This window comes from Urocitellus parryii, chromosome 6 (genome assembly GCF_045843805.1).
Source record: "Urocitellus parryii isolate mUroPar1 chromosome 6, mUroPar1.hap1, whole genome shotgun sequence".
Taxonomy (NCBI): domain Eukaryota; kingdom Metazoa; phylum Chordata; class Mammalia; order Rodentia; family Sciuridae; genus Urocitellus; species Urocitellus parryii.
The window spans coordinates 158036559-158064226 of NC_135536.1; the positions used below are offsets into that span (position 1 = coordinate 158036559).

Below are 27668 nucleotides of genomic sequence, written 5' to 3' on the forward strand. Positions count from 1 at the left end.
ACTGTCTTGCCACCGCTCCCTCACCCATCACACTCTCCCTTTTGAGTGGCCTGGGGCCTCCTCGTTACCTTGTTCACACCATCCGCCATGGCCTGAAGCGTGAGTTCTCGGGGCCCATCCACCGTCTTCCCATTGTCTGTGGGGCCCCAGCTGGCGCTGTAGATGTCAATCAGCTGTGGCATGTGGCTGATGGAGGAGGCCTCGATGATGTCCGTCATAAATGGCTGGTCCAACATCCGTATACCTGTGGACAGGTGTGGGCAGAGAGAACTTTGGGCTTTGGTAGGCTAGTTCTCAGGGGATATGGGATGGAGAAAAGCTGGGGTTCTGAGTATGGGTGGAAAAGTTGATGACCCTTGGTAAGTTGGGGAACGCTATGGAGTCCAAGGATCAACAAGGAGGCACAGCTGGTCCCATATTTCTATTTTAGATCTTGCTCATACCTTTTATTATTTATTACTTGAAGAAAATTGTATTCCCCTAACAAAATTTACTGGAATCCCTAATAGGGAGAGACCATATTCATTGAAGAGATTCCTTAATGAACTGTTTCCAAGTGGAGCTCAGCATTCAGGGACTCGGTGTTGACTGGGGCCAAGATTCAGAAAAGATATAAAACTACTGTGCATGACAGAGGGCAAGGGGCAGAGGGAGGGTCAGAGACAATACCAGGATGGGATTAGGAAAGAGAAATTCCCAGTTTTCCTGTCACTGAGAAGGGACACTGGGAAGGACAGAAATGTTGAGTGGGTGATTTTAAGCTGGGCTGTTAATGGGATATATGGTCTAACCTTTTCTTCTCCATGGCATTTGGTAAAGTAACTGTTAACCTTATGAGAGTGACTTCTTCTTTTTTTAAAATTGATTTGTTCTCGTTAGTTACACATGACAGTAGAGTCTATTTTGACATATTTATACCAACATGGAGTATATCTTATTCTAATTAGGATCCCAGTCTTGTGGATTTTCACTGTGTTGAGATTCACTGGGGTACATTCACATATGAACATGGAAAAGTCATGTCAGATTCATTCCACTGTCTTTCCTATTCCTATCCCTTCCCTTTATTCCCCTTTGTCTAATCCATTGAACTTCATTCTTCTCTACACCCCCACTTTTTGTGTGTTAGCATCCACATATCAGAGGAACATCTGGCCTTTGGTTTTTTATTTTTTTTTTTTTGGATTGGCTTATTTCACTTAGCATGGTAGTCTCCAGTTCCATCCATTTACTGGCTGAGTAGCATTCCATTGTTACTGAGTAATATTCCATACACCACAGTTTCTTTATCCTCTCATCTATTGATGGGCACCTAGGTTGGTTCCATAGCTTAGCTATTGTGAATTGATCTTCTATAAACATTGAAGTGGCTGTATCACTATAGGATGCTGGTTTTAAATCCTTTGGCTATATACTGAGGAGTGGGATAACTGGGTCAAATGGTGATTCCATTCCTAGTTTTTTTTTTTTTTAAGGAATCTCTATAGTGCGTTAGGATTTAGGAGTGACTTCTTGCTGGGAAGTTGAAAAGGAGCAGGGTCTGCAGTCCAGTATTGTGTGGGGCAAACATGAGCTGTGACAGGGACACAGGCAGAAGGGGTGAGGGCCACTTTTACTTCAGCTGCATCCATGGCTCACATGATTCCCTGCCCATCTACAAGAGATCTCTCCCAGGGTTAACTCACCAGCATTAAGGGAATGGGCCTTCTGATTGTCCATCACTACCCTCAAAATGTTGCTGATTGGAGCCATATTGCTCTCTACAGGGCTTTGTAACCTGGGGACATGTCACCTTGATCCACTATTCTGTGGCAAGAGCCTTGAGGGCTGTGAAGCTGACTTAAGTCTTTCTACTCATGGGGGTAGCTGTGATTTGTCCCCCACAGGTTTGCTGAAAGCTCGCTGCCCAGTGTGGCAATGTGAGAGGTGGGGGGGACCTTTAAGAGGTGGGGCCTAGGGGAAGATGATCAGATCATGGAGGGTGCTGCTCTTTGAAGGGATTAACACAATTCTTATAGCATACCAATAGATTCCCATAAGAGTAAGTTGTTACTCTTGGTTTTCTATTGGTCACCCTTGCATACACTCCTGCATGATGCCATTATCACCAGAGGCTGAATTAAAGGGGCTGTCTGATTTTGTCCTTTAACCCTTCAAGATTGTGAGCTAAATAAACTTCTTTTCTTTGTGCACTATCCAGTCTCAGGTATTTTATGACAGCAACAGAAAATGGACTAATACAAGGATTATGGAATGAAGAGGCTAGGCTAAGCATAACCAAAATCTGGTTCCTGATATTATTACTCAAGGACACACTTTTTCTAACATCACCCTTTAGTATAGTGTGCAAATCAATTTAAATAAGGGCCATCCAATTTCTTCCAGAGCATGAGAAGTTGACATAAAATTGCTTTCTTTCTTAAGGGCTTACTACTTTTAGAGACTGAGACCGACGGCCTCTCTTTCCTTCTCAATGAGGGTGTACCCCTTGTTCTTGGATTGCAATTTCCCTCAGTGTACTTTAACCCCCCACTCCCACCACAATTGCTTATTTGAATGTTTCATATACCATCAGACAGCAAGGTCCTTGAGTACAGGGAATGCATTTATTTTCTTTACTTCTATGTCCCTGGGGATCAGCATGATGCTTGGTATTTTATCTTAACCTTGACAAATATTTGGTGAATAAATGGTGTTATTACTGTATGTACTTTATTTTCTTCCCTGTAGAAATAACAGGCTCAGAAAGAAGAAATAATAACAGGTCCAGATTGTTCATCCTCTACCATTAACCCGTAATAAGTCAGGTCAATATTTTTGACAACAAACATCCAATAGGTGTTAACATCCTTTTACTTGGAGGAAGCTTATCTAGAATAAACCTAGTCTTTGATTTGAAACTTTTTGGAAATTAAGTTTTACAGTTCATCTTATAAGGAGATAGGAGGTTTAAAACTCTACATTTTTGCTTAGGATCCATCTCTATTTCATTTATTGAAAAAATTTAATGCAACAAAGATGGCCAATGGGCCACAGAATAAACTGACTAGTACAACTTTAACACAAAGTTGTACTCACTCCGTGGAGAGTGCTGGGGGAGTAAACAGAAAGGGCAGTATTCATTTGCTTGGAAGGAGAATGCTCACATGCTCTTGAACTTGTCCAGTGACCAAAATAACCAGGACTGACCAGCTCAGCTCCATGAAAAAGTGAGAAAAATTCAACCCTGGCCAAAGTTGGCTCAATTGTCTGACCAGCTAACCAATGGCAGCCCTGGATTTTGTCAGAGTCAGCATGGTGCATCCAACTGCATCTTGCACACGCCTCCTCTTTGCAGCTCTTGTCCTTTGGCCTCTCATCACCCCTTCCCGCTGCACAAAAATATAGGAGCTGATGCATATTAATTTGCTGACTGCTTTAGCCATTAAAGGAAGCAGAGGTTGGACTGGGAGACAGGCTCATTCATATTCTGGGGCCAGGTGCCTGACATTTCTTCTAATTGAGTTAAGCTCAGGAGGAATGAGCCATGCATTAATTGAATGAGATACGGTATTAATTTTGCAACCGATTGCACCATTAGCAGCTAGGATAGAGATTCAGGGTGACCTGAGGATTTTTAGGGAGGGCATCTTCTCTGCCCTGGTTGCTCTACGGGGTGTAGGATGGAGAGGAAGAGAAAGAGATGTCAAAGGAATTATGAGATTCATTGTCTCCATGGCTGGAAAATGCTCTACTGGTGGATATGGCTTGTTGGGGGAAGATAGAAACAGAGTGTACATTCGGCATTTCTGTCCCATCCCAGCCCCCAGGAAGGCCTGTACAGTACATTAATGGCCAGAGGTGGCTCTTTTTGTCCCTCTTCCCTTAATTTAGAGGCCTTACCTGCCTTCCTGCTGAGCTTGTACATATGGCTGGCCCTGGTGCCCTGAGGGCTGGGTGGTCCAGTGGATTCGAGTTGAATCCTCTCTACTCTGCTTCTGCTATAAAGGGTGTATTTGTACCCAACACCAGTGCATGCTACACTGCCCACAAACCTCAGAGCTGATAATTGCCACCTTTTGTGCTCATGAATATTAGCCCTGGAGGCTAAGGAGCAGTGCATGCTCATTCAGGTTTTAGGATCTGAAAACTCACTTATCACTGTGCTTGCGGTGACTTTTATTGGGTTGTTTAAATACTCAGATAAAAAGATGTGTGAACTCACTGAAGTGTCCAGAGATTCACTGGCCAATAATAATCAATAATAATAATAATAACAACATGAAAGCCATCTATTGCTGTTAGAGAATTTTTTTGGGTATTTTGACAGGGATTGTTTGAGTGGTTTTCAAACTTTTAAAAAATTATTTAAAAAATTTATAATTGACCCATAAAAGTTGAACATATTTATGAGGTCCATGTCTGCATTGTGGAATGATCAAATCAGGGTAAGCCTATCGACCTCATCAAATATTTATCATTTCTTTGGGTTAAAACGTTGATTGAAAACGATCTCATTTTTCTCATATCATGAGAACAACGATTGAAAGCTTAAAACCAGAGTTTTTAAGCTCTAGAAGGCAGTTAAGTTCTCTTAACCAGGGCTGGGGCTGCCCAGAGAGTCTCTGCCAAAGCCCAGGATGGTGTTGAACTAGCTGTAGAGTTCCACTCTCAAGTGCTTGCTGCTCCTTCAGACCCAGTTACTCTCTGTCATGTTGCTTTATTCTGTTCATTGGGAAAATCATTATCTGGTACCATCTTGCATATTTACTCACTGTCCATGTCACCTAGTCTGTGAGCTGGTATGGGGCAGGTGCCTGGTCTGCAGGTTCACCGTGTATTCCATCACCAAGAACAGGAAACCCCCATGTTAATTGTGGACTAAATAAATGGGCAGAAGACTAGAGAAAGCATCTCTCCAAAACTTTGTGCCATCTTGAGCTTTCAGAAGTCTAGATTTGACAAATGGGCAAGCAACGTTATTTGGAAAGTTCATTATTTATATTTATTGTACACTGATTTGGCTTAGTGAATTCTGAATAACACATTTTTAAATTTAATTTTTCCCCTCAATCACTTTGATTGAAGAGGCCAAACATGAGTTTAAAAGTTAAAAATAAAAAATAAGAAAAGAATTAGTTTATTTTCTTAGAATGTTACTTGAATAAATGCATTTTCAAGCTAAAATATTAAAATTAATCTTTTTCTTAATGTATAAAATTAAAGAAGTTGGGCTGGGGATGTGGCTCAAGTGGTAGCGCGCTCGCCTGGCATGCGTGCGGCCCGGGTTCGATCCTCAGCACCACATACCAACAAAGATGTTGTGTCCGCCAAGAACTAAAAAATAAATATTAAAAAAATTCTCTCTCTCTCTCTCAAAAAAAAGTGGGTAAAAAATGCAAGTAAATTTTCATAAAATTGTTTTGAAATTATTAAAACTTCCAGACTTCTAAGATTCTTGGTATATTCCTGGATGTTCAGATCAACATATTATGGAGAAGCTACTCTTCAGGATACAAACTGGTTGGAATTCTTTCATCCCTGCCTGTGCAGTATCTAGAAGAAGTGGTAACAACTGTGTCTATGATATGACACCAAAACCCAAAAGAACCCTGTTTTTTTTTTTGTGTGTGTGTGTGATACTGGGGATCAAACCCAGGGGTGCTCTACCTGGGTTTACCTCAGGTAACCCAAGGTAAAGGCTCTACCCTCAGCCTTTTTTATTTTGAGATGGGGTCTCACTAAGTTGCCAAGGCTGGCCTCAATCTTGTGATCCTTCTGTTTCAGCCTCCCAAGTACCTGGGATTATAGGATGTACCACCATGTCCATCAAGAGAGTCCATTTTAGGGAAGGTATTTCCAAGTCACACATGCCCAAAGGCAGGACAGATTTATCAGAAGGGAGTCAGTTTTCTATCACTAGAGGTGTGCAGTTTCAGACTGATACAGCTACATCAGGAGAGTGGGGAGAGTTTTTCCAAACATGGGTACTGGGTGAAAAATTATCCCACAACTTTCTGGTATGTAGCCTCCATATTTCAATTTTGCTCTCAGTAATAAAAGAGGGGTAATAACACATAATATATACGTTTTATAGGACATACAATAATGTGTGATAGAATTATAAAGTGTTAAATTAGCAAAGGGTTTTCATTGTGCCTGACATACAGTAAAAGTGAACAGATGTTAATCGTCATTGTCCTTAGTAGTAGTACCACTGTAATTGTTGTTAGGCAAGCATCAGTGGATGTTTGAACTAAAGGATCTTTAGTGGTTTCAGGTCCCAAGCTTTTGAGATTCTGAGGGGTCAATGAGAAGGGTGAGCCCCTTCCCCTTCCACTTTATTTTCAACACCTGAATGACATGTGAGGTTGGTGGACAGTCTCGGTGCTCTGCTACCCCGGAGTGTCCTAGGGTACTGCATAAAGAGGTCACCATTCTGACTTCACTGCTGGACCCTGGACAGCTCCTACTAGTGTGGTTGGTAGTGTTGTCCCCTAGGACATTCTCATGATGCTCTTGAGAGGGAGAGAAAGGAGGGAGGAAGAAGAAGGTGCTAGTCTCCTTGGACCGGATCTAATTGGAATAAAGTAGCTACAGTGAAAAGGTGCTGGTAGGAGGAGATGTTTTTGCTTCCTGGGTTGAGATTCTGTGGGCGTTGGGTCCTTAGATCCTTAATCTCTTGACTTTTTCATTCAATGACTCCCTTCTGCTGCTTGCTAATGGACTTATCCATGGGCCCTTCTTTCTTTTCCTGTCTTCTCTCTTCTTTGCTTTCCCTTGTTCAGCAAACAGGGGTTTGAGCATCTACTGTGAACCAGACCCTGATCTAGGTGCCGAGGTGAGAGCAAACCGACATGCCCTGCCTTTGTGGAGACCATTGTTGGCTGGTGGAGAAGATATTAATTCCATTACTATGCATGGGATGTCAGTTCAACTGGATGAAAGAATACCTAGAGAATCCTTGAAACATTTGGGTGTGTTGTGAGGGTGTTTCCAGAGGAGATTTGCATGTGAATCTGAGTGGGTTAAGTGGGGAAGATCTGTCTTCAATGTGGGCTGGTGCCATCTAACCCCTTGGGGAACCAGATGCAGCAAAAACAGAGGAAAGGCAACCTGAATTTTCTCTCTCCTGGAACTTGGAGACATTCTTCTTCTCCTGTCCATGGACATTAGAATTCTAGGCTCTTTGGTTTTTGGATTCCAGGACTTATACCAATAGCCCCTGGGTGTCAGATCTTTGGACTTGGAATAAATCATGCTAGCAGTATTCCAAGATCTCTAATTTACTCGTGACCTGCCATTAAGACTGCTCAACCTCCAAAAGCATGCTAGCCAATTCTTCCATACAAATTCCCTTTTATCTATCCATCTGTCCATCTATCTATCTATCTATCTATCTATCTATCTATCTATCTATCTATCATCTATCTATCCATCCACCTGTATCTATCTATCTATCTATCTATCTATCTATCTATCTATCTATGTATCTATCTATCTATCTATCTATTCATCCATCCACCTATATCTATCTGTCATCTATTATTGGTTCTGTCTCTCTAGAAAACCCTGATTAATATAATGCATAACAATATATAATATATAACAGTAGTGAACTCTGAGAAAGGAACTTTTCAAAGTGCTTTTTACCAAGTGTAGATGAGGAAATTGGCCAGAAGTGAGGTTGGAAGCAGCAGTGAGGGTCCTGAGAGCTGAAGGAGGCAGAGGAGGTGGCCAGGTAAAACACAGGGGGAGGCATTCTGGGCAGAGGAAAAGACATATGCAAAAGTCCAGGAGGGGACTAATGGCTATATTCTCTAATTTCTATTTGCTAGAAGGTTTTATCTAAATTGTATATACCCAAAGATTGACCCATGTGTACATGGAAACTTAACAGAAAATGGAGGTAGTACCACAAATCACAGGGACAGGACGGATTGTTGCATGGATCATGGTGGAAACACTGGGTCACCATTTGGAGAAAAATAAAACTGGAGCCCAGTTGGCACCCATACAAAAGTAGACTCCAATGTGGAAATTCGGGAAAAGGTATTTGCACCAACTAAAGTGAATCCAGGGCTGATATCAACCACATACCAAGAATGCCTGAAAATCAACAAGAAAAAGACAGGAAACCCCTTGGAAAGATGGCAAAGCAGGCAACAAGAAGAGTTGTTCAATGTTCTTTTCCCTTTTCTCCCCTCTCAGGACTCATTTTTACAACGAATTCCCATTCCTCTTTTTATTTCTGGGCTAAGATTCAACAGCAGTTTAGCTTTCCACTCTGTGAAGACAGGTTAAACAGAAACCTGAGAAGCGCTTCCACATTGCAGCAAGTGCCTCCCTGACTGAACATCTGGGAGACCGCCTGAGACTAGCAATGATCTTAAGTGGCCACCAGGTGGCACTTCAGCACTCCCCAGCTCAGCTCCGGAAAGGAAAGCGTCTCTGAAAGAGTTTTGCTCATTTTTAGTAAATAATGAAAAACCAGCTAACTTTTTTGAACTGTTGGCTGGAATGAGTAAAGTATTCCCCTAGATTTGTAAGTGAGAGGAGGCTGAAACTCTGGCTTTGTTTGCAATTTTTGAGTAAATCTCTAGTACTTTCTCAACTAGAATTCATCTTGATTCTCCTGGGAGGGAGTTGATGCTAGATGCCCTAAAACAGAGCACAAGATGGGATGAGGACATGCCCAGTCCTTGCACCTTTAGAACCAGTGTGAGTGGCTATGGAGGAGCAAAGCTGGGGTGAAGGTGTGGAAAAAGGAACAAGGAGGCGCCTTTGCTTAAAATCCTTGTGTGGCTGGGCACACTTTCTACTGCCTCTGTTCTTGCTTTCTGGAACCTCAAAGTGTTGTTGTGAGGCCTGAGCTATCCCAGGGTTTCACAGAATCTCAAGTTCTGTCTCTGAAGAACAGACTGCACTCAGTAGAGGAGGCAGAAGCTCCTCTGGCTATTAGGGTCCAGGGTCTTTCTGCCTGGAGGCATCCTAGGCAAGTTCCATTCACTCCTATTAAGATGGACGTGAACAGGTGAAGGGGTTCCTCGCCCATGCACCATCCCCAGTCAATGGACCATGGGAGATGGTGAATCAACCCCCAGCCTCCTCACCTTGTATGGGGTGGGGACAGTTCTGAGGGGTGTTTGCCACAGTCCCTCAGAGGGTCACCTTCAGGACTGAGTCCCTATTGTCCTGAAGACTGACAAGCTCATCAACCCACTCTGAGTTGGCTTCTTCCCTTCCCCCCTTCTGCACTCTGGCTTCCTGAGATCACCTCCCAAACAAACTGCTTGCATCTGAATCCTTGTGTTGGGTTTTGTTTTCAGAGAATCCAAACAAAGAGAGCAGGAGAATTAGGTACATTTTGATGAGCAGCTCAGATGTTTTCAGAGTGCAAATAAGACAAAAGAAAAAGAAAAAGAGATCAGGAAAGAGACCTCCAAGTAGATTCAGAAAGCCACAAATGATCCCTAACGCTGTTATTTGATAAATCCCTTTATTCACAGAAGCCAATCACCTTGGGTATGTAGAGTCTTCAAAAACTATTTTGAAGATAATCAGAGTGAATAAGAAACTCAGGTTTGAATTTTTCCATTTCCTACAGAGAATAGAGAACTGACTGAGACTCCAATGCCACCCCAGGTGTGAGCCTCGATCATAAAATATTAACCAAGAGATAACTTTTCCCCTGAGCTCATAATGGCTCCTGACATATTAATTGCTGCATTTTTGATGCACAGAAAATAAAAAGAGCTAAAACCCAATGGGTAAAGCTTCCTCTATTTACATTTCAGAAAACCTCTAGATGTATTCTTTTGTAAAATTCTGCACCCGGCTCAGGCAAGACTCTCAGCAAACAGTGTTGAAAGCCATTAATAGTGGGCTTGTGTAGGTTACATTTGCTTTATTTAGGGCCCTTGAAATGCAAGTGTCAGCACAAAGTAGGTTTATGGTTCCATTAAATTGCTAGGAAAAAAAATATATCAAGACAGTTAAAAAAACAACAACACATACACAAGAAAGAAAAACAAGGTTGGGTGACTCAGCCTGAATAAATTAAGAACCAATTTGATGCAAAACATGGACTAAGCAAAGAACTACTCTGTTTTTGTTGCTCATGAATCTCTCTCTCTCTCTCTTGCCCCTCTCCCCACCAGTATTTTTTTGGGTGTGGGTTAGGGGTGCTGGTATCACCACTCCTATTTCCTTTTTTTTTATTGTTGGTCGTTCAAAACATTACATAGTTCTTAATACATCATATTTCACAGTTTGATTCAAGTGGGTTATGAACTCCCAATTTTACCCCGTATACAGATTGCTGTATCACATCAGTTACCCTTCCATTGATTGACATATTGCCTTTCTAGTGTCTGATGTATTCTGCTGTCTGTCCTATTCTCTACTATCCCCCCTCCCCTCCCCTACCATCTTCTCTCTCTATCCCATCTACTGTAATTCATTTCTCTCCTTGTTTTTCCTTCCAATTCCCCTCACAACCTCTTCTATGTAGTTTTTTTTAACAATGAGGGTCTCTTTCCATTTCCATGCAATTCCCCCTTTCTCTCTCTTTCCCTCCCATCTCGTGTCTCTGTTTAATATCAATCTTTTCTTCCTGCTCTTTCTCCCTGCTCTATTCTTAGTTGCTCTCATTATATCAAAGAAGACATTTGGTATTTGTTTTTTAGGGATTGGCTGGCTTCACTAAGCATAATCTGCTCTAGTGCCATCCATTTCCCTGCAAATTCCATGAATTTGTCATTTTTTAGAGCTGCGTAATACTCCATGGTGTATAACTGCCACATTTTTTTAATCCATTCATCCATTGAAGGGCATCTGGGTTGGTTCCACAGTCTAGCTATTGTGAATTGTGCTGCTATGAACATCGATGTGGCAGTATCCCTGTAGTACGCTCTCTTAAGGTCTTCAGGGAATAGACCAAGAAGGGCAATAACTGGGTCAAATGGTGGTTCCATTCCCAGCTTTCCCAGGAATCTCCATACTGCTTTCCAAATTGGCTGCACCAATTTGCAGTCCCACCAGCAATGTACAAGAGTACCCTTTTCCCCACATCCTCTCCAGCACTTGTTATTGTTTGACTTCCTGATGGCTGCCAATCTTACTGGAGTGAGATGGTATCTTAGGGTAGTTTTGATTTGCATTTCTCTGACTGCTAGAGATGGTGAGCATTTTTTCATGTACTTATTGATTGATTGCATGTCCTCCTCTGAGAAGTGTCTGTTCAGGTCCTTGGCCCATTTATTGATTGGGTTATTTGTAATCTTATTGTCTAATTTTTTGAGTTCTTTGTATATTCTGGTAATTAGGGCTCTATCTGAAGTGTGTGGAGTAAAGATTTGTTCCCAGGATGTAGGCTCCCTGTTTATCTCTCTTATTGTTTCTTTTGCTGAGAAAAAACTTTTTAGTTTGAGTAAGTCCCATTTGTTGATTCTAGTTGTTAACTCTTGCGCTATGGGTGTCCTATTGAGGAATTTGGAGCCCGATCCCACAGTATGTAGATCATAACCAACTTTTTCTTCTATCAGATGCCATGTCTCTGATTTAATATCAAGCTCCTTGATCCATTTTGAGTTAACTTTTGTGCAAGGTGAGAGATAGGGATTCAGATTCATTTTGATGCAAATGGATTTCCAGTTTTCCCAGCACCATTTGTTGAAGATGCTATCCTTCCTCCATTGCATGCTTTTAGCCCCTTTATCAAATATAAGACAGTTGTAGTTTTGTGGATTGGTTACTGTGTCCTCTATTCTGTACCATTGGTCCACCCGCCTGTTTTGGTACCAGTACCATGCTGTTTTTGTTACTATTGTTCTGTAGTATAGTTTGAAGTCTGGTATCACTATACCGCCTGATTCACACTTCCTGCTTAGCATTGTTTTTGCTATTCTGGGTCTTTTATTATTCCATATGAATTTCATGATTCTTTTATCTATTTCTACAAGAAATGCTGTTGGGATTTTGATTGGCATTGCATTGAACTTATAGAGAACTTTTGGTAATATCGCCATTTTGATGATGTTGGTTCTGCCTATCCATGAGCAGGGTATATTTTTCCATCTTCTAAGGTCTTCTTCTATATCTTTCTTTAGGGTTCTGTAATTTTCATTGTATAAATCTTTCACCTCTTTTGTTAGGTTGATTCCCAAGTATTTTATTTTTTGGGGGAATATTGTGAATGCAGTAGTTGTCCTCATTTCCGTTTCAGAGGATTTGTCGCTGATATACAGGAATGCCTTTGATTTATGCGTGTTGATCTTATATCCTGCCACTTTGCTGAATTCATTTATTAGCTCTAATAGCTTCTTTGTAGACCCTTTTGGGTCTGCTAGGTATAGAATCATATCATCTGCAAATAGTGATAATTTAAGTTCTTCTTTTCCTATTTTTATGCCTTTAATTTCTTTTGTCTGTCTAATTGCTCTGGCCAGTGTTTCGAGGACTATGTTGAACAGAAGTGGTGAGAGAGGGCATCCCTGTCTTGTACCAGATCTTAGAGGGAATGCCTTCAATTTTTCTCCATTCAGAATGATGCTGGCCTGTGGCTTATCATAGATTGCTTTTACAATGTTGAGGTATGATCCAGTTATCCCTAATTTTTCTAGAGTTTTGAACATAAAGGGATGCTGTACTTTGTCGAATGCTTTTTCGGCATCTATTGAGATGATCATATGGTTCTTATTTTTAAGTCTATTGATGTGGTGAATAACATTTATTGATTTCCGTATATTGAACCAGCCTTGCCTCCCAGGGATGAATCCTACTTGATCATGGTGTATAATTTTTTTGATATGTATTTGAATCCGATTCGCCAGAATTTTATTGAGGATTTTTGCGTCAAGGTTCATTAGAGATATTGGTCTGTAGTTTTCTTTCTTTGAAGTGTCTTTGTCTGGTTTCGGAATCAGGGTGATGTTGGCCTCGTAGAATGAATTTGGAAGTTCTCCCTCTTTTTCTATTTCCTGAAATAGCTTGAAAAGTATTGGTGTTAGTTCCTCTTTAAAGGTTTTGTAAAACTCTGCTGTATACCCATCCGGTCCTGGGCTTTTCTTAGTTGGTAGTCTTTTGATGGTTTCTTCTATTTCCTCTATTGTTATTGGTCTGTTTAGGTTGTCTATATCCTCCTGACTCAATCTGGGCAGATCATAAGATTTAAGGAATTTATCTATGCCTTCACTATCTTCTATTTTATTGGAGTATAAGGATTAAAAATAATTTCTGATTATCTTCTGTATTTCTGAAGTGTCTGTTGTGATATTGCCTTTTTCATCGCGTATGCTAGTAATTTGGGTTCTCTCTATTCTTCTCTTCATTAGCATGGCTAAGGGTCTGTCAATTTTATTTATTTTTTCAAAGAACCAGCTTTTAGTTTTGTCAATTTTTTCAATTGTTTCTTTTGTTTCAATTTCATTAATTTCAGCTCTGATTTTAATTATTTCTTGCCTTCTACTTCTTTTGCTGTTGTTTTGCTCTTCTTTTTCTAGGATTTTGAGATGAAGTATGAGATCATTTATTTGTTGGTTTTTTCTTTTTTTGAAGAATGAACTCCAAGCAATGAATTTTCCTCTTAGAACTGCTTTCAATGTGTCCCATAGATTCCGATATGTTGTGTCAGTGTTTTCATTTAACTCTAGGAAGTTTTTAATTTCCTCCTTGATGTCTTCTAAAACCCATTGATCATTCAGCAATCTATTGTTCATTCTCCAAGTGATGCTTGATTTTTCCTTCCTTCTTTTATTATTGATTTTCAGTTTCATTCCATTATGATCAGATAAGACGCATGGTATTATCTCTACCCCTTTATATTGTCTAAGAGTTGCCCTGTGACATAATATATGGTCTATTTTTGAGAAGGTTCCATGTGCTGCTGAGAAAAAAGTGTAACTACGTGATGTTGGGTGGTATAGTCTATATATGTCAATTAAGTCTAGGTTGTTAATTGTGTTATTGAGTTCAATAGTTTCCTTATTTAACTTTTGTTTGGAAGATCTGTCCAGTAGTGAGAGAGGTGTGTTGAAGTCTCCCATGATTATTGTATGGTGGTCTATTAGACTCTTGAACTTGAGAAGAGTTTGCTTGATGAACACAGCTGCACCATTATTTGGGGCATATATATTTATGATTGTTATGTCTTGTTGGTGTATGGTTCCCTTGAGCAGTATGAAGTGTCCTTCTTTATCCCTTTTGATTAACTTTGGCTTGAAATCTATTTTATTAGATATGAGTATGGACACTCCTGCTTGTTTCCGCAGTCCATATGAGTGGTATGATTCTTCCCAACCTTTCACCTTCAGTCTATGAATATCTTTTTCTATCAGATGCGTCTCCTGTAGGCAGCATATTGTTGGGTCTTGTTTTGTGATCCATTCTACTAGCCTGTGTCTCTTGATTGGTGAGTTTAAGCCATTAACATTTAGGGTTATTATTGAGATATGGTTTGTTCTTCTATCCATATTTGTTTATTGATGTTACTAAACCTGATTTGTTATCCTCTTTGACTACTTTCCCCCCTTTACTGTCCTACCTCCCATTGTTGGTTTTCAATGTTATTTTCCATTTCCTCTTCCTGTAATGTTTTGCCAAGGATTTTTTGAAGAGATGGTTTTCTAGCTGCGAATTCTTTTAACTTTTGTTTATCGTGGAAGGTTTTAATTTCATCTTCTATCCTGAAGCTTAATTTCACCGGATACACGATTCTTGGTTGGAACCCATTTTCTTTCAGTGTTTGAAATATGTTATTCCAGGATCTTCTAGCTTTCAGAGTCTGTGTTGAGAGATCAGCTGTTATCCTGATTGGTTTACCCCTAAATGTAATCTGCTTTCTTTCTCTTGCAGCTTTTAAAATTCTCTCCTTATTCTGTATGTTGGACATCTTCATTATAATGTGTCTAGATGTGGATCTCTTATGATTTTGCACATTTGGCGTCCTGTAGGCTTCTAGGATTTGGGATTCTGTCTCACTCTTCAAGTCTGGGAAGTTTTCTCGTATTATTTCACTGAATAGACTGTTTATTCCTTTGGTATGGAGCTCTGTGCCTTCCTGTATCCCAATGACTCTTAAATTTGGTCTTTTGATATTGTCCCATAATTCTTGGATGTTCTGCTCATGGTTTCTTAGCAGACTTGCTGAGCTGTCTATGTTCTTTTCCAGTTGAAATACTTTGTCTTCATTATCTGATGTTCTCTCTTCTAAGTGATCTACTCTGCTGGTAGTATTCTCAATTGAGTTTTTAAGTTGGTGTATTGTTTCCTGCATTTCTAGGATTTCTATTTGTTTGTTTTTTATTACCTCTATCTCCCTGTGAAATTGATCTTTTACTTCCTGGATTTGTTTGTCAATGTGATCTTTCATTGTCTGATTTTGCTGTCTCATGTCTTCCTTGAGACTCCAGATCATCTGAAGCATATATATCCTGAACTCTTTATCTGACATTCCATCTGTTGCAGCTATTATCTCTTCTAAAGTTGTGTTGACCTGCATTGCTTGTGGTCCTTTCTTTCCTTGTCTTTTCATACTGCTGGCGTTTCTTTTTGCTTGGTGCAACTGTTGTGTTTTTGAAATTTACCCCCTATTTATTTATATTGCTCTTGTATAGTTGGGAAGTCTCCCTTGCAGGGCGGGTAGTGGCTGTGCTCCTCCTCTAATTATGGTGGTCTGTCTACCACGCTGATTGGTCGCAGGTCTGCCCCCCCTGCGGGCACGGGTGGCGGCTCTGCTCTGTCCCCACTCCAATTGTGGTAACGTAACTACCACGCCCTGGGGTCGTTGGTCCTGATCTGGATGTGGGTGGCAGCTCTGCTGGGTCCCCACTCCAATTGGTGTGACGTGTCTACCACGCTGGCAGACCTCTAGGCTGGTGGGTCGCAGTTCTGCACAGCCCCCACTCCCAATGGGGGTACCTGACTACCTCTCCAACGGGTTGCTGAGCCCCCTCCGGACCCGGGCGGCGACCCTGCTCCACCCCCACTCCAACCAGTGTGACGCGACTGCCTCGGTGTTACGTGTCCACCACGCTGGCAAGCTACCTGGCCTGTCTTTCCAGTGGGCCGCAGGTCTGCCTGCCCTGCTTGCTCAGATGGCAGCTCTGCACAGCCCCTACTCCAAATGAGGTTACTTGACTACCGCGCCGTGGGGTCGCTGGTCCTATTCTAGGCGTGGGCGGCTACTCTCTTCAGCCCCAGCTGCATTTGGGGTGTCATGATATCACGCCGGCGGGTCACTTGGCCTGCTCTGGGTGCAGGTGGAAGCTCCTCTCTGCCCTCACAGCACCCAGCAGGACCCTGATTGAGAAGCAGTTACAGCCGGTTCCCTAGCCTTGGGCCAAAGCAGCTTAGGTAGCCAGAACCCCGCCTCTACTATCCCGACGCACTCTCTGCTGGGAGCTGGCTCCAGCGAGCGACCCCCACGGGTTCCCCAGCCCCAGGCCAAAACTGTTCCGGGAGTCAGAACTCAGTCGCCCCAAGCTCAGCACACGCTCCACTTGGAGCTGGCCTCCACCGGCAGTCTCCGAAGTTTCCTCAGACCTGGGCCAGGTTAGCCCCGGGAACCAGAATCCAGCTGCTCAGTGCCCGGCACACGCCTTGCCAGGCACGAGCCTCTAGGAGTATTCTCCACAAGATCCCCAGTCCCGAGCCTGAGCAAGAAATCTGTCTGCTAGACGCAGGCAAATACCAGCCTAAAATCACCTGTTCCGTAGCTGAATGAGCTGAGATCAGTAGAACATGGGGATGATTACATCATCTCTCCGAAATGGCGGCTGCTGTCCTCCTCTGTGGTCCGACCGGTGTCTGGAACCAAACTGGGCCGCTTCTCTCCTCTGTCTCAAAGCCGGAACTCAGCACTAAGGACAGCCAATGTACCACTGGCGGGAGCCCCCCGAATCCGATCGCTGCTCCCCCGCTCCGGGACCTTGCCGCTCCCCAGCGCGCGCCACAGACTTCAGCCGTGGGGCGATCGCGTATCAGGGTATGCGACCCTCTGTGCGGAGAAATGGAGCTCCCACAGCAGAACTTTACACGATGGAAATCTGACCCCTAGATTCTGGAGCATCTCAATTTCACTGGAAATTCCCAACAAGATAGCCTTCAGCCGTTTCACATCGTCTTTCTCACGCTTAGTGACGCGGCGCACTGGGGTGATGCACTCCCTTCGCCGCCATCTTCTTGTGTTCCCACAACCAACTTTTAAGAGAAAGAAGTGCCTCTATTTCACCAAAATTTCTTCAAATCTTTTCATCTTCATTCTTTCATAGCACCTTTATTAAGAACCTCAAGTACTTGGTGCACGCTGGTGCAGAATGACTTCCTACTGCAGGTCAAGGGCACAGGCGCCACCGAAGCTGGCAGCACGGGAGCCACTCGGACCCCTGACCCAACCAGGGCCCCGGGCCGACAAGCTCGAGCCTCCGAAGGCCGATGCCACCGAGGACAAGGGAAGTAGCAGCAGCAGCAAGGCCAAGAAGGCAGCGGTTGGGAGCAAGAAGTTGAAGAAGGCAGCCAAGCCCAGTGTCCCCAAGGTGCCCAAGGGCTGCAAGTGAGCACCCCAGCCCCACAGGCGACAACGTGGAGGGGGACTGTCCCCACTGGGCCACGACCTCACCTCCCTATTTCTTTTCTTTTCTTTTTCTTTTTTTTGGTAGTGGAGATTGAACCCAGGGGTGCTTAACCACTGAGCTATATCCCCAGCCCTTTTACTTTTTAAATTTTGAGACAGGGTCTCATGAAGTTGCTTAGGGCCTTGCTAAGCCCACTCCTATTTCTAAAACTCCTGAAAAGAAGAAATTATTAAATGCCCAGCCCAAAAGAACTTCACACAAAGTTTTAGGCAGACTCTATCGCCTTAAAGATGAGAACCACTGCGTAAAACATTGGGAAGGGCTCTGAGTATCTTTACGAAAAATTTGTACGCACCTCCTTATAGTCTACAGGTCTATATTTGAATCTTATTAAAATGTGATTGACATTGACAAAAGAGTAGCAACTGTACACGTTCATTTATGTAACATTCAAAAACCGGAAATGACCAATTTCTGCTGTTAGAACACAAAACTGTGGTTATTTTGGGATGTATGGGTAAATAACTGGGGTGGGGGTAAGAGAAGGGTTCTGGGATTTGGTCATGTTTTGTTTTTTGTTGGTTATATGTGTGTTGCAATTCTGAAAATTCACCAAACTCTGTATTTATGATCTGCTCATTTGTCTGTATTTATCTTATGCTTCAGTTGAAAAATTTAAAGCATATTAATACTGTTGTGATGTTAAAATTAAAAAAAATAATTTGTTTTTCACTCTTGCTCAATTTATGACTCCTAGCTCTCCTGCCCCAGTGGTATCTTTTTGCTGGGTCTTGCCAGGCTAGAGACCAGACAGTACTCTTTTCTGAGGCTGGCTGCCCAGCAAGGTGCCCACCCTTTGAGAGAGCCATCTCACCTGCAACCTTGGAGTTGTAGGCTACACCAACCCCACAAATATTGTTGTTGGCTGCTGCTGAGACTTCTCCTGCACATCGAGTTCCGTGGCTGTGGGAAAAAAAAAAAGACAAATTAGATACCTCTTTTGAAGAATTTAAAAATAAATTAGAGGGGCTGGGGCTGTGGCTCAGCAGTAGTGCACTTGCCTGGCATGTGTGAGTCACTGGGTTCAATTCTCAGCACCACGTATAAATACATAAAAAATAAAGTTCTATCAATAACTAAAAAAAAATTAAAAAAATAAATTAGAGCAGTTTTAGTTTTTTACTATATTTTCATTACTGATTTTATACATAGGAATGTCCACTCTTACCATGCCTATTCAATATTGTATTTGAAAGTTAGCCAGAGCATTCAGGCAAGAGAAGGAAATTAAAGGGCTACAAAAAGGAAGAGTCGTCAAATTATCTCTACTGAGAAGACCCAAAAAACTCCACCAGAATATTTCTAAATCTGATAAACAAATTCAGCAAAATAGCAGGATTTAAAAAAAAATCAACATGCAAAAATCATTCGCTTCTGTATGTATCAATAATGAAACTGTTGAAAAAGAAATTGGGAAAATAATTCCATTCACAATAGCCTAGAATAAAATAAAATAAATCTGAGAAAAAAAATCGCCAAAAGTATTTGGTGGAGATTCTTAAATTCTACCAGCTGGAGACAGTCGGGTTCTTTTTAAGGGTTCTGCTGGGGCCGAGCCAGCCTGTGGCCCACCCAATTTTCTGTCTGTATATCCTAACGTTCCCTCTCATCCTGCCCCTCTCTCCAGTGGCCTTCTTGACCTTGGGTTGTCTCCATCATAAAGAAGTTTCTGAGAACATTTTTAACCTTAACATTTGATCTTTACTTTAAAATTTGAAGTATCTTCCTGCGGATAACACACAGGTTTCCTTAGAAATGGAACATAATATAAAACAGGTCTGTGCTCGTTGGAACGGCTCTGAGTTTTTTGAAGCACTAGGGTGGTGGGCCCGTGCTTATTTCCAGGGGTGTTTCAGTCCACAGGGATGTAAGGCTGCCTGTCCAAAGGGGCTAATGATTACAGCTTCATTGGGTCTTAGCCTCCTTTGTTACCTATTATGTGTATATATATATATATATATATATATATATATATATATATTATAAACATTTACACATTCATTATGTATATTTTGTGAGTACATATAATATGTGAAATCTGCAGACATGCGTGCATGCATGCACACGCCCAAACACATACACACACAAACACATTTTCTTTCTCTATAGGAGCAACCAGTTCTTCCTCCACAAAGGTTACTTATTTGGTGGACTCAAAATTCCCTTGGGAACAAGAATGAAATCTGTATATTTGTGTACACAGAGACCCTGTAGTCACTTGTGAAAAATCAGGTGCTGGGAAAATTCTCATCTAGTTGACTTTCAGGTTTCTGTAAAACCCATCTGAGATTCCGGGGAAGGCACTTGGTGTAACTTGGTGGGACAGTCTGTTATAGATGTGTCTTTCATAGCTGCCATTTATTCCAAAAGCTGGAGAAAATGATAAAAAATCAGCATGGAAGCTCAGACATACACATCTGATAAAATGAAATATATGTACACTTTATTTTAATTAGTATGCCCTTTAAATGAACATATTTAAGTACATATTTGGGCTTATATCTGGTTGTAAATTTATGCTTATGTATTTCTATGTAATATACATTATATATTCATCCATATATTATATATTTAAACATATACTTATGACAAATACATATCATAGTACGTATATGTATATACTTTGTATACCTGCACACGTATAGTTTTGATGTTTACTATTTATTTTATTTACTTTTTAATTGGCATTATAATTGTACATACAGAGGGGATACTGGGTGATAATTTCATACAATATACCATGGTATACATCATGTAATGATTGAGTCAGCATTTCCTGCTTCTTAAACATTTATTATTCTTTTCCTGGAAAACTTTGACCTCCTCTCTTCCAAGTCTTTATAAATATACCATAAATTGTTGTGAGCTCTAGTCCCACTCTGTGCTGCAGAACATTAGAACTTAGGCTTCCTAGTAACTGCATTTTGGTGCTTGTCATCAAACCTCCCTCTGTCCTTGCTTCCTCCCTACCCTTCCCAGCTTCTAGCAACCTCAATTCTACTCTCAATTTCTATGAAATCAACTTTTTAAGCTTCCACAGCATGCATCTCTCTCTCTGTCTCTTTCTCTCTCTCTCTCTCTCCCTCTCCACACATACACACACACACACACACACACACACACACACACACACATACACACACACACTTTAATGGATACTGATTAAATGTGACCAGCTTGCTAGCTATTTGGTTCATGCTGAATAAATACTTAAACAGAAGTTTAAAAATCAGTCCTATGTCTAATACAACAGAGACTTAATTTGCTTATTATTTAATAATCAACCTTTACATTATTATCGAAAGTATATGTATAGAAATTGGTGTCAACATACTTTATATTCAACCAGAGATATGAAAAATTGTGCTGTGTACGTGTAATAAGAATTGTAATGCATTCCACTGTCACTTATTTTTTTAAAAAATCCATAAAAAACTTGAAAAAAAAAATCAACCTTTACAAGATCTCCTTTCCTGGACCTGAAATGTGCACAGAGGAATGGTCAACATCTTTGCTAGCATCATTGAGGAGCAGACCTACAATGGCAGCCCCCTAGTGTGTGGAGTCCTGTGGAGTATGTGGGTGGCGACTGAGGCCAGAGCCAGAGAAGCAGAGCACCCTCACTGGGCAGTCTGTCCTTCCCAGGCGCTGTGCTTAGCACTCTGCCTCAAGTCCTTCGGGTCTCACAGGGCTGTGAATAGTGCTGCTCCATTCCAGAGAGGTCAAACCTGGGTCTTGGAGGGGCGAAGTGCTTGCCCAAGCAGACAATGGAACAGGGTCTGGGTCAGGTATGAGACCAATGCTCATCACTAGACCACCCCCACAGCTCTTTCTTAGACAGACAACCTTTCCCTGCCCTCTGCTAGCTCCCTCAAGACTGCAGGACTTATGCTGTGAACTGGCTTGGACAAATTAAAGTGACTGCATAATACTTGAGTATCCCCAATTCTGCCCTTTAAGTGGGAAGATGTGTGTCACGGACTCTGCAGAAGAACATACAGGAAGACACAACTCATTGCTATTTTTCAGTAACACTAATTAATAACAAACAATAAACAGAGGCTCATATAATTGCTCACAACACCCTGGCCTTTGAGTGTTCACCAACATCTTCCTTCTGTCTTGTCTTCCTGATTGTCTCAGGCAAAGGTGCTTGCTCCCCTAAATGTCAGGAAAAGCTTCTTCCAAACCTGCTTTCATTTGTTTGCTTTATATTTATTTATTTTTTTTGAACCTAGGGCCTCACACATGCTAGGCAAGCATTCTACCAGCCACTGAGTTACATCCATAATCTTTCTTCAATTTTTTATTTTGAGGCAAGGTCTATGCTAAGTTGCCCAGATTGACCTCCAGCTTGCAATCCTCCTGCCTCAGCTTCCTGAATTGCGGGCATTACAAGTGTGTGCCACCATGCCTGGCTCTGGTCACTAGATTGTCTTAAAAACTTTCAGTAGCTCCTTGCCTCTAGAAGTAAACTTAAGCCTGTGAGAAGGGGAAGTGGCTGTAGGAGGTAAAGGAAAATAACTGTGGCTTGATCAGCTTCCTAATGAAGGTTAATGGGAAGCAAATGACCAGGGTCGTGGGTGTGTTTCCCTGCCAGAGTGGCCTTGATCCGCCACCCTCCTGGGTCTGTGCCCTTGACAGTGTGATTTTCTTCCTCCTCCCATAAAGAGGTGAAATGTATTTTTCCTGACATTGAAAATGGAGTGGCCTGTGGCTTGTTTTGGATAAAAGACTGTGGCAGAAGCGAAGAGCCTAGGCCACAAGGGCTTCTTTCTCCCTTGAAGCCCTGCCTACCTGACATGTGAATAAGTCTGGGCTGCCAGTAGGATGATGAAAGACACCTGGCTCAGCGTGCCTGTCACCCTAAGCTACAGCCGTCCATCTTTCAGACACGTGGGTGAAGCTGCCCCAACCCAGAGATCCTACAGAGGACCCAGCAGCTGACCATGCCCACATGGGTGAGGCCAACTGAGATGAGAGGAGGGAGCCTGGTCCAGATGAACAGAACTGTCCAGCTGACCTATTTAGGCAACATTGGGTATCATTCAATGTTGCCATTTTTGCTAATTCAATTGATGTGAAAGGACATCTTGTTTCATTTTGCATTTTTTTCCCTCACTAGCATGGTAATCCCTTTTCCTTTCAAAAATATTTCTATTTATTGAATTAATTATTTTACATGAACAGATAATATTGCATTAGTGATTTTGCCCTATCTCTTGCCTTTTCCAGCCCAAAGCTGGCATTTCTATAATGTGGTACATTCAAAATGTGGTATAGTATACATTGGACAGTGGGACACAACTCTTTTTTATTGATACCTACTATGGGCCTGATACTGTATGAAGAGTGCTGCATTTATTATCTTCGTCAATCCTCTCAACGGCCCATTATTATCTCCATGAGTTGCTTTTCAAATAAAAGGCAGAATCGGAATTCAAACTCAGGTCTGCTGCTTCCAAACCTCTGCTCTTACCATGACCTTTAACTGTTACTTATTTCTAACTATCAGAAACGAGCAAGTGTGATGGTTAATTTTATGTCTCAACTTGGCTGGAGCAGAGAGAATGCAGGTATTTTGAATTATGGAATATTTTAAGGATACCAACAGTTTTGATGAATAACACAATGAATCTCATACGGCCGTCATTTGAATACATCAAAGCTGAGTATTTGCTGTACTTTAGATTTTTTAAAAAGATACCATTATAGATATAATTGAAACCCCTCCTAAGATCACTCCCTCTTTGTTTCCTTAGAGGTGGCCTCTATAGTAAATGCTCATGCCTATTTTTAGGTCATTGTCTTATGATCACATATGTATAAGCATATATTAATGACTTGTTTTCAAGTTCTATATAAATATTTCATAGTATATGGTCTATCCAAAATTGCGTTTTTGAGGTTTATTCATGAATTTTGGTTCAACCATTTTTAGCCCTGTGTAGTAGTCCACTTATAAATATGTTGCCATTTATTGGTTCATATTCCTAAGGATAGGCATTTAAGGCATTTGCAATTTGCTTCCTATTACAAATAATTTGAAAAGAAACGTTCTTGTGTGTTATTTCTTTGTGCACATGTGCTAGAGTTTCTTTGGGATATTTATGTAAGAGTGAGCCCAGGTTGTATGGACGTATCCTACTTCCTGCAGGGTGGGAGTGTCCCTGATGCTTAATATTCTTGTCAACACTTAATGCTCTCAAGGTTTTTTCTTTTTTGCCAGTCCAATCTTGTGAAATGGTATCTCATTGTTTCATTTTACATCTCCCTCATGACCAGCAAGGTAATCTTTTCAGATGTTAATCAAATAGATTTTCTCTTCTGTCAATTGCCTGTTTGATACCTTGGCCCATTTTATTTTCTACTGAGGCATTTGTCTCCATCCCCCATTGATTTATAGTCATTCTTTGTAAATTTTATATATTAATCCTTTTTTTTCATAATTTTTTTTTGCACACATCTGCTAGTCTGTGGCTTGTCTTCCAACTATGTTTGCTGTTACTTTTGTTGAACAAAGGGCTTCATTTTTTTTTAAATGTTCTTTTTAGATATACATGACAGTAGAGTGTATTTTGACATACGATACATACATGGAGTCTAACTTATGGGCTTAATTTTAATGTACCATGTTTTGTTAATCTTTTCCTTTGTGATTTAGTGTCTTGTTTAAAAAATCCATCTCTATATATCAGGATCACAAAGATATTTTCTATAGTTTATTTAAAAAGGTTTATAAGGTATTTAGGATTTTACTTCTCCTAGAATTTATTTATGCTCAGCATGTGGGATAGATGACTCTTTTCTTATTCCATATAATAGATAGCATAATTTATTAAATACTATTGCTCCATCTTTGTTATTATTGCTCTCTTGGTCATATAGTGAGCTTCCTTTTACCTGGGGTCTTTCTATACTGTTTCTTTGATCTTTTTGTCACTCTCTATTCTAGGCCTATTTTCTCACGTTATAATTTCATAATGTTTTGATGTCTGGAGGATGACGCTTCCCCACTTTGCTGTTTTTCTGATGTCCATGATCTTTCCTCATCTTCTTTTTCTTCTATATCTTCATTCTCTTCCTCCTTATTTCTGCTCTTCCCCTTTGTCTTTCTCTATTCGTGGCTTCTTGCTTTTCCATATCAATTTAGCCTAGTTCCACTGAAAAATGCTACTGAAACTTTTAATTGAAATTGCACTGAATGAAGAGATTAACTTGACATCTTTATATTGTTCTACTTGCTTCTTCATGAACGTAGTGTGTCACTCTATAATTCGGGAATGCTTTTATGTGTTTGCTAAGTTTTATAATTTTTTTTTACATCTTTTCTTAGATTTATAATTATTTGATCAGCTATGGGATGTGGCATTGTGTGGAATAAAAGAGATGATTGGCAGCATTCTTATGTTGTCCCAGACATAAGAGAATGCTATCCAAGTTTTACCATTAAGAATAATGTTTGCTGTAGGTTTTTGATAAACTCTATTATCTTCCCCACTGTAATTATTACTCAAAATGTATTCAGGATAGCTTTTATCCCATTTATGGATATTTTATTTCAGGGGCTATCTTTTTCAATGCAGTGAGTTATTTTTTGACATTCAGGCTTTTATTCTTGCCTGGGTTTCTTCCATTATTTATTTTTCTTCTAAAATCGGTGTTACGTCTCTGCATTTACCACCCTGAGAAAGCCACACAGAACCTATTTTAAAGTCTTTTTCAAGACTTCTCCACAAAATTGATTTCATCTGGTAAAAAAAACTATGTCCTGTTTTTTTTTTTTTCATTTTGTTAGGTGTGTTTATTCAAGTGTTTGGGAATTTTGGATTGCAGGCTAATTTTGAGGTGGAGATTTTTATTTCTTTTCTTTTTTACTTTCTCTCTCTCTTTGGGCTTCTTTCCTGGTTAGTAGTTTAAAAATTGCTTGAGTTGATTCCTTAGTTCTTTATCTCTCATCCAGGAGCTTTAATGGGGTTTCAAGACTCTGGATGCACAGATATACGGGGGAGCAGGCAGAGCTGGCCCGCAGGGTAGTGTGCAAGTTGGCCAGTTTACATGAGATTGTCTTTGTCCTCTGGTCTCCCTGGATTTACAGACTCTTTAGACAGCCGTAATCCCGTGGTAGCTAGTTACAGTCTTTTCAGCTATGTCTTTGGAGATAGAAGTTTTGATGTTATATATATCAGAGTTGAAATATAGATTCCCCAGCTAGTTTGATATGAACCATGTTTTGCTGGGTAATGTCCAATGAGCTGTATAAGGGAAGGCTTGGGGGTTTTAAGAGCCCACTGGTTAGAAGAGGTGAGAATGAATAGGTTAGGCAAAACAGGTTAGGATAGGTGATGGGTGAAGAATGTGCAAAGCCACTCCAGGGGAAAGAGCAAAATGTTTTTTTTTTTTTTTTTTTTTTTTGTAAATGTGAGGAGTCCCCCACTCTGTTTTTCAGAGGCTAAAGTTAGGCCTTTGAGTTTTCCTAATCAATTGAACTTGTCTCACATGTACAAGGTGTCTTTGGATGTAATTCCTTTCTCACTCAGCACCATGGCAACACAGGCACTAGACCCTTGCTAGAAAGTTCGACCCTTGTGCCATTGCTGTCTGATTTCTGTCAAGAGCTCAGAAGAGAGAACTATTGTCCAAGTGGGTGGGGAATCTTTGACTTAACTCCTGTAGAAATCCCTTTACTGAAATTCACAGTTACATTTACTGCCACTTAGGGAGTGCCTTCTGTGTGCCATGCTGTGTACCAAAGTTCTCTGTGTTCCTGTCTCTAATCCTCACGAAGACCCTTTAAAGTGGGAACATTAGTCCCATTTTATAGATAGGGAAACTGATTCCAGGATAACTCATCCTAGACCAAACAATTCACATAATAGTGCACTTATTGATGGCAATCTGTTGTATTTTTCTGTCTAGAACAAATTATACTCCATGCTTTTATAATTATGTCAAAATGATTCCTCATGTTATGTATAACTAAAAAGAACCAATAAAAATAAAAAAAACAGAGTAATTCTTACTGCTTGAAGAATGTAAAATTCCTCTATATGGCACGAATGATATCAGCTTCCAAAGTAGAAGTGATTATACCAACACACAGGTTTTGTTTCACAGTCTTTAAAAATTTATCCATAATTCCTAAATCGGTGTCGTGTCTATTTCTTTTATCCAAAGGGGAAATTTAAATACTGTCTAATCCTGGTAGAGAACTAGAAATAAAACTTTTAAAAACCTCTGGTATTTCTCCAAAGGCTCTGAATAGCTAACAAAATTAACTCTGTTGGATTTCATTGCTCTCTGGTTTGGATGTAGAAAGGGCTAGTTATGAGCAGCAACCTTTAAGCTAATATCAACTTATGAGGTAGTCTCAATGTGCACATGAAAAAAGTTAGATTAGGTCTTTGGAAACATTTTGAATTTTATTATTAGGAAGTGATTTCAGAACCAGTCCATAGGACATCTATTCCTGAGCCATTAAGTGTCACCAGGGTGAAGTATCAGTGTGAAAACAGCAAGCCAGAGAGGGCCATTTTTCTTCCATGGCCTGTTGCATAAAGTTCTTCCAAATGAAATATGGGTTTTAATAAAAAAGTTAATCACTGAAAATCTTTCTTATTTGAAAGTTTAACTAACGTTATCAATCAAATCAGCTCACACTGAGACACATATTCTTCAGTATCTATTCATCCTTCTTCCTTTCCCCCAATTTTGGTTGCTTGACTAATAAATGTCTTCTCTCTTCCTGAATTTACAGCAAACTTTTTGCAGCCAGGAATTGCATCTAGTCCAGAATCTCTTACTCTTTAAGACTTAATAGATAGAGAGTGTTATGTCCCCTGTTGCTTCATAAATATTGCCGATGGCAGGGATGACATTTCAGTGGTGAATGCCTGTCAAAGAAATGCTATGCAAGAGGGATTTTTATAGACAACAGCACAGTAATGGAATACAGATATGTAATGCATCACCAAAAATTGACTTAAAACAGAGCAAGCCTGCAAGATTATTGACAAAATGTGGGCCGCAAACCTTGCAAGTGGCAGGCAGCTCTAA

General features: G+C 40.7%; 1 protein-coding gene across 2 annotated transcripts in view; it reads right to left on the reverse strand.

The window, feature by feature from the left end:
* Nucleotides 1–27668, reverse strand: part of Pcsk2 (proprotein convertase subtilisin/kexin type 2) — a 270092-nt gene that overhangs the window by 31642 nt on the left and 210782 nt on the right. For both annotated transcript variants that reach the window (XM_077800021.1, XM_077800020.1), the window contains 2 exons: nt 18427–18515; nt 69–244 (listed from right to left, as the gene is read on the reverse strand). In XM_077800021.1, the coding sequence (XP_077656147.1) occupies nt 69–244; nt 18427–18515 (265 nt within the window). The remainder of the gene's footprint in view (nt 1–68; nt 245–18426; nt 18516–27668) is intronic.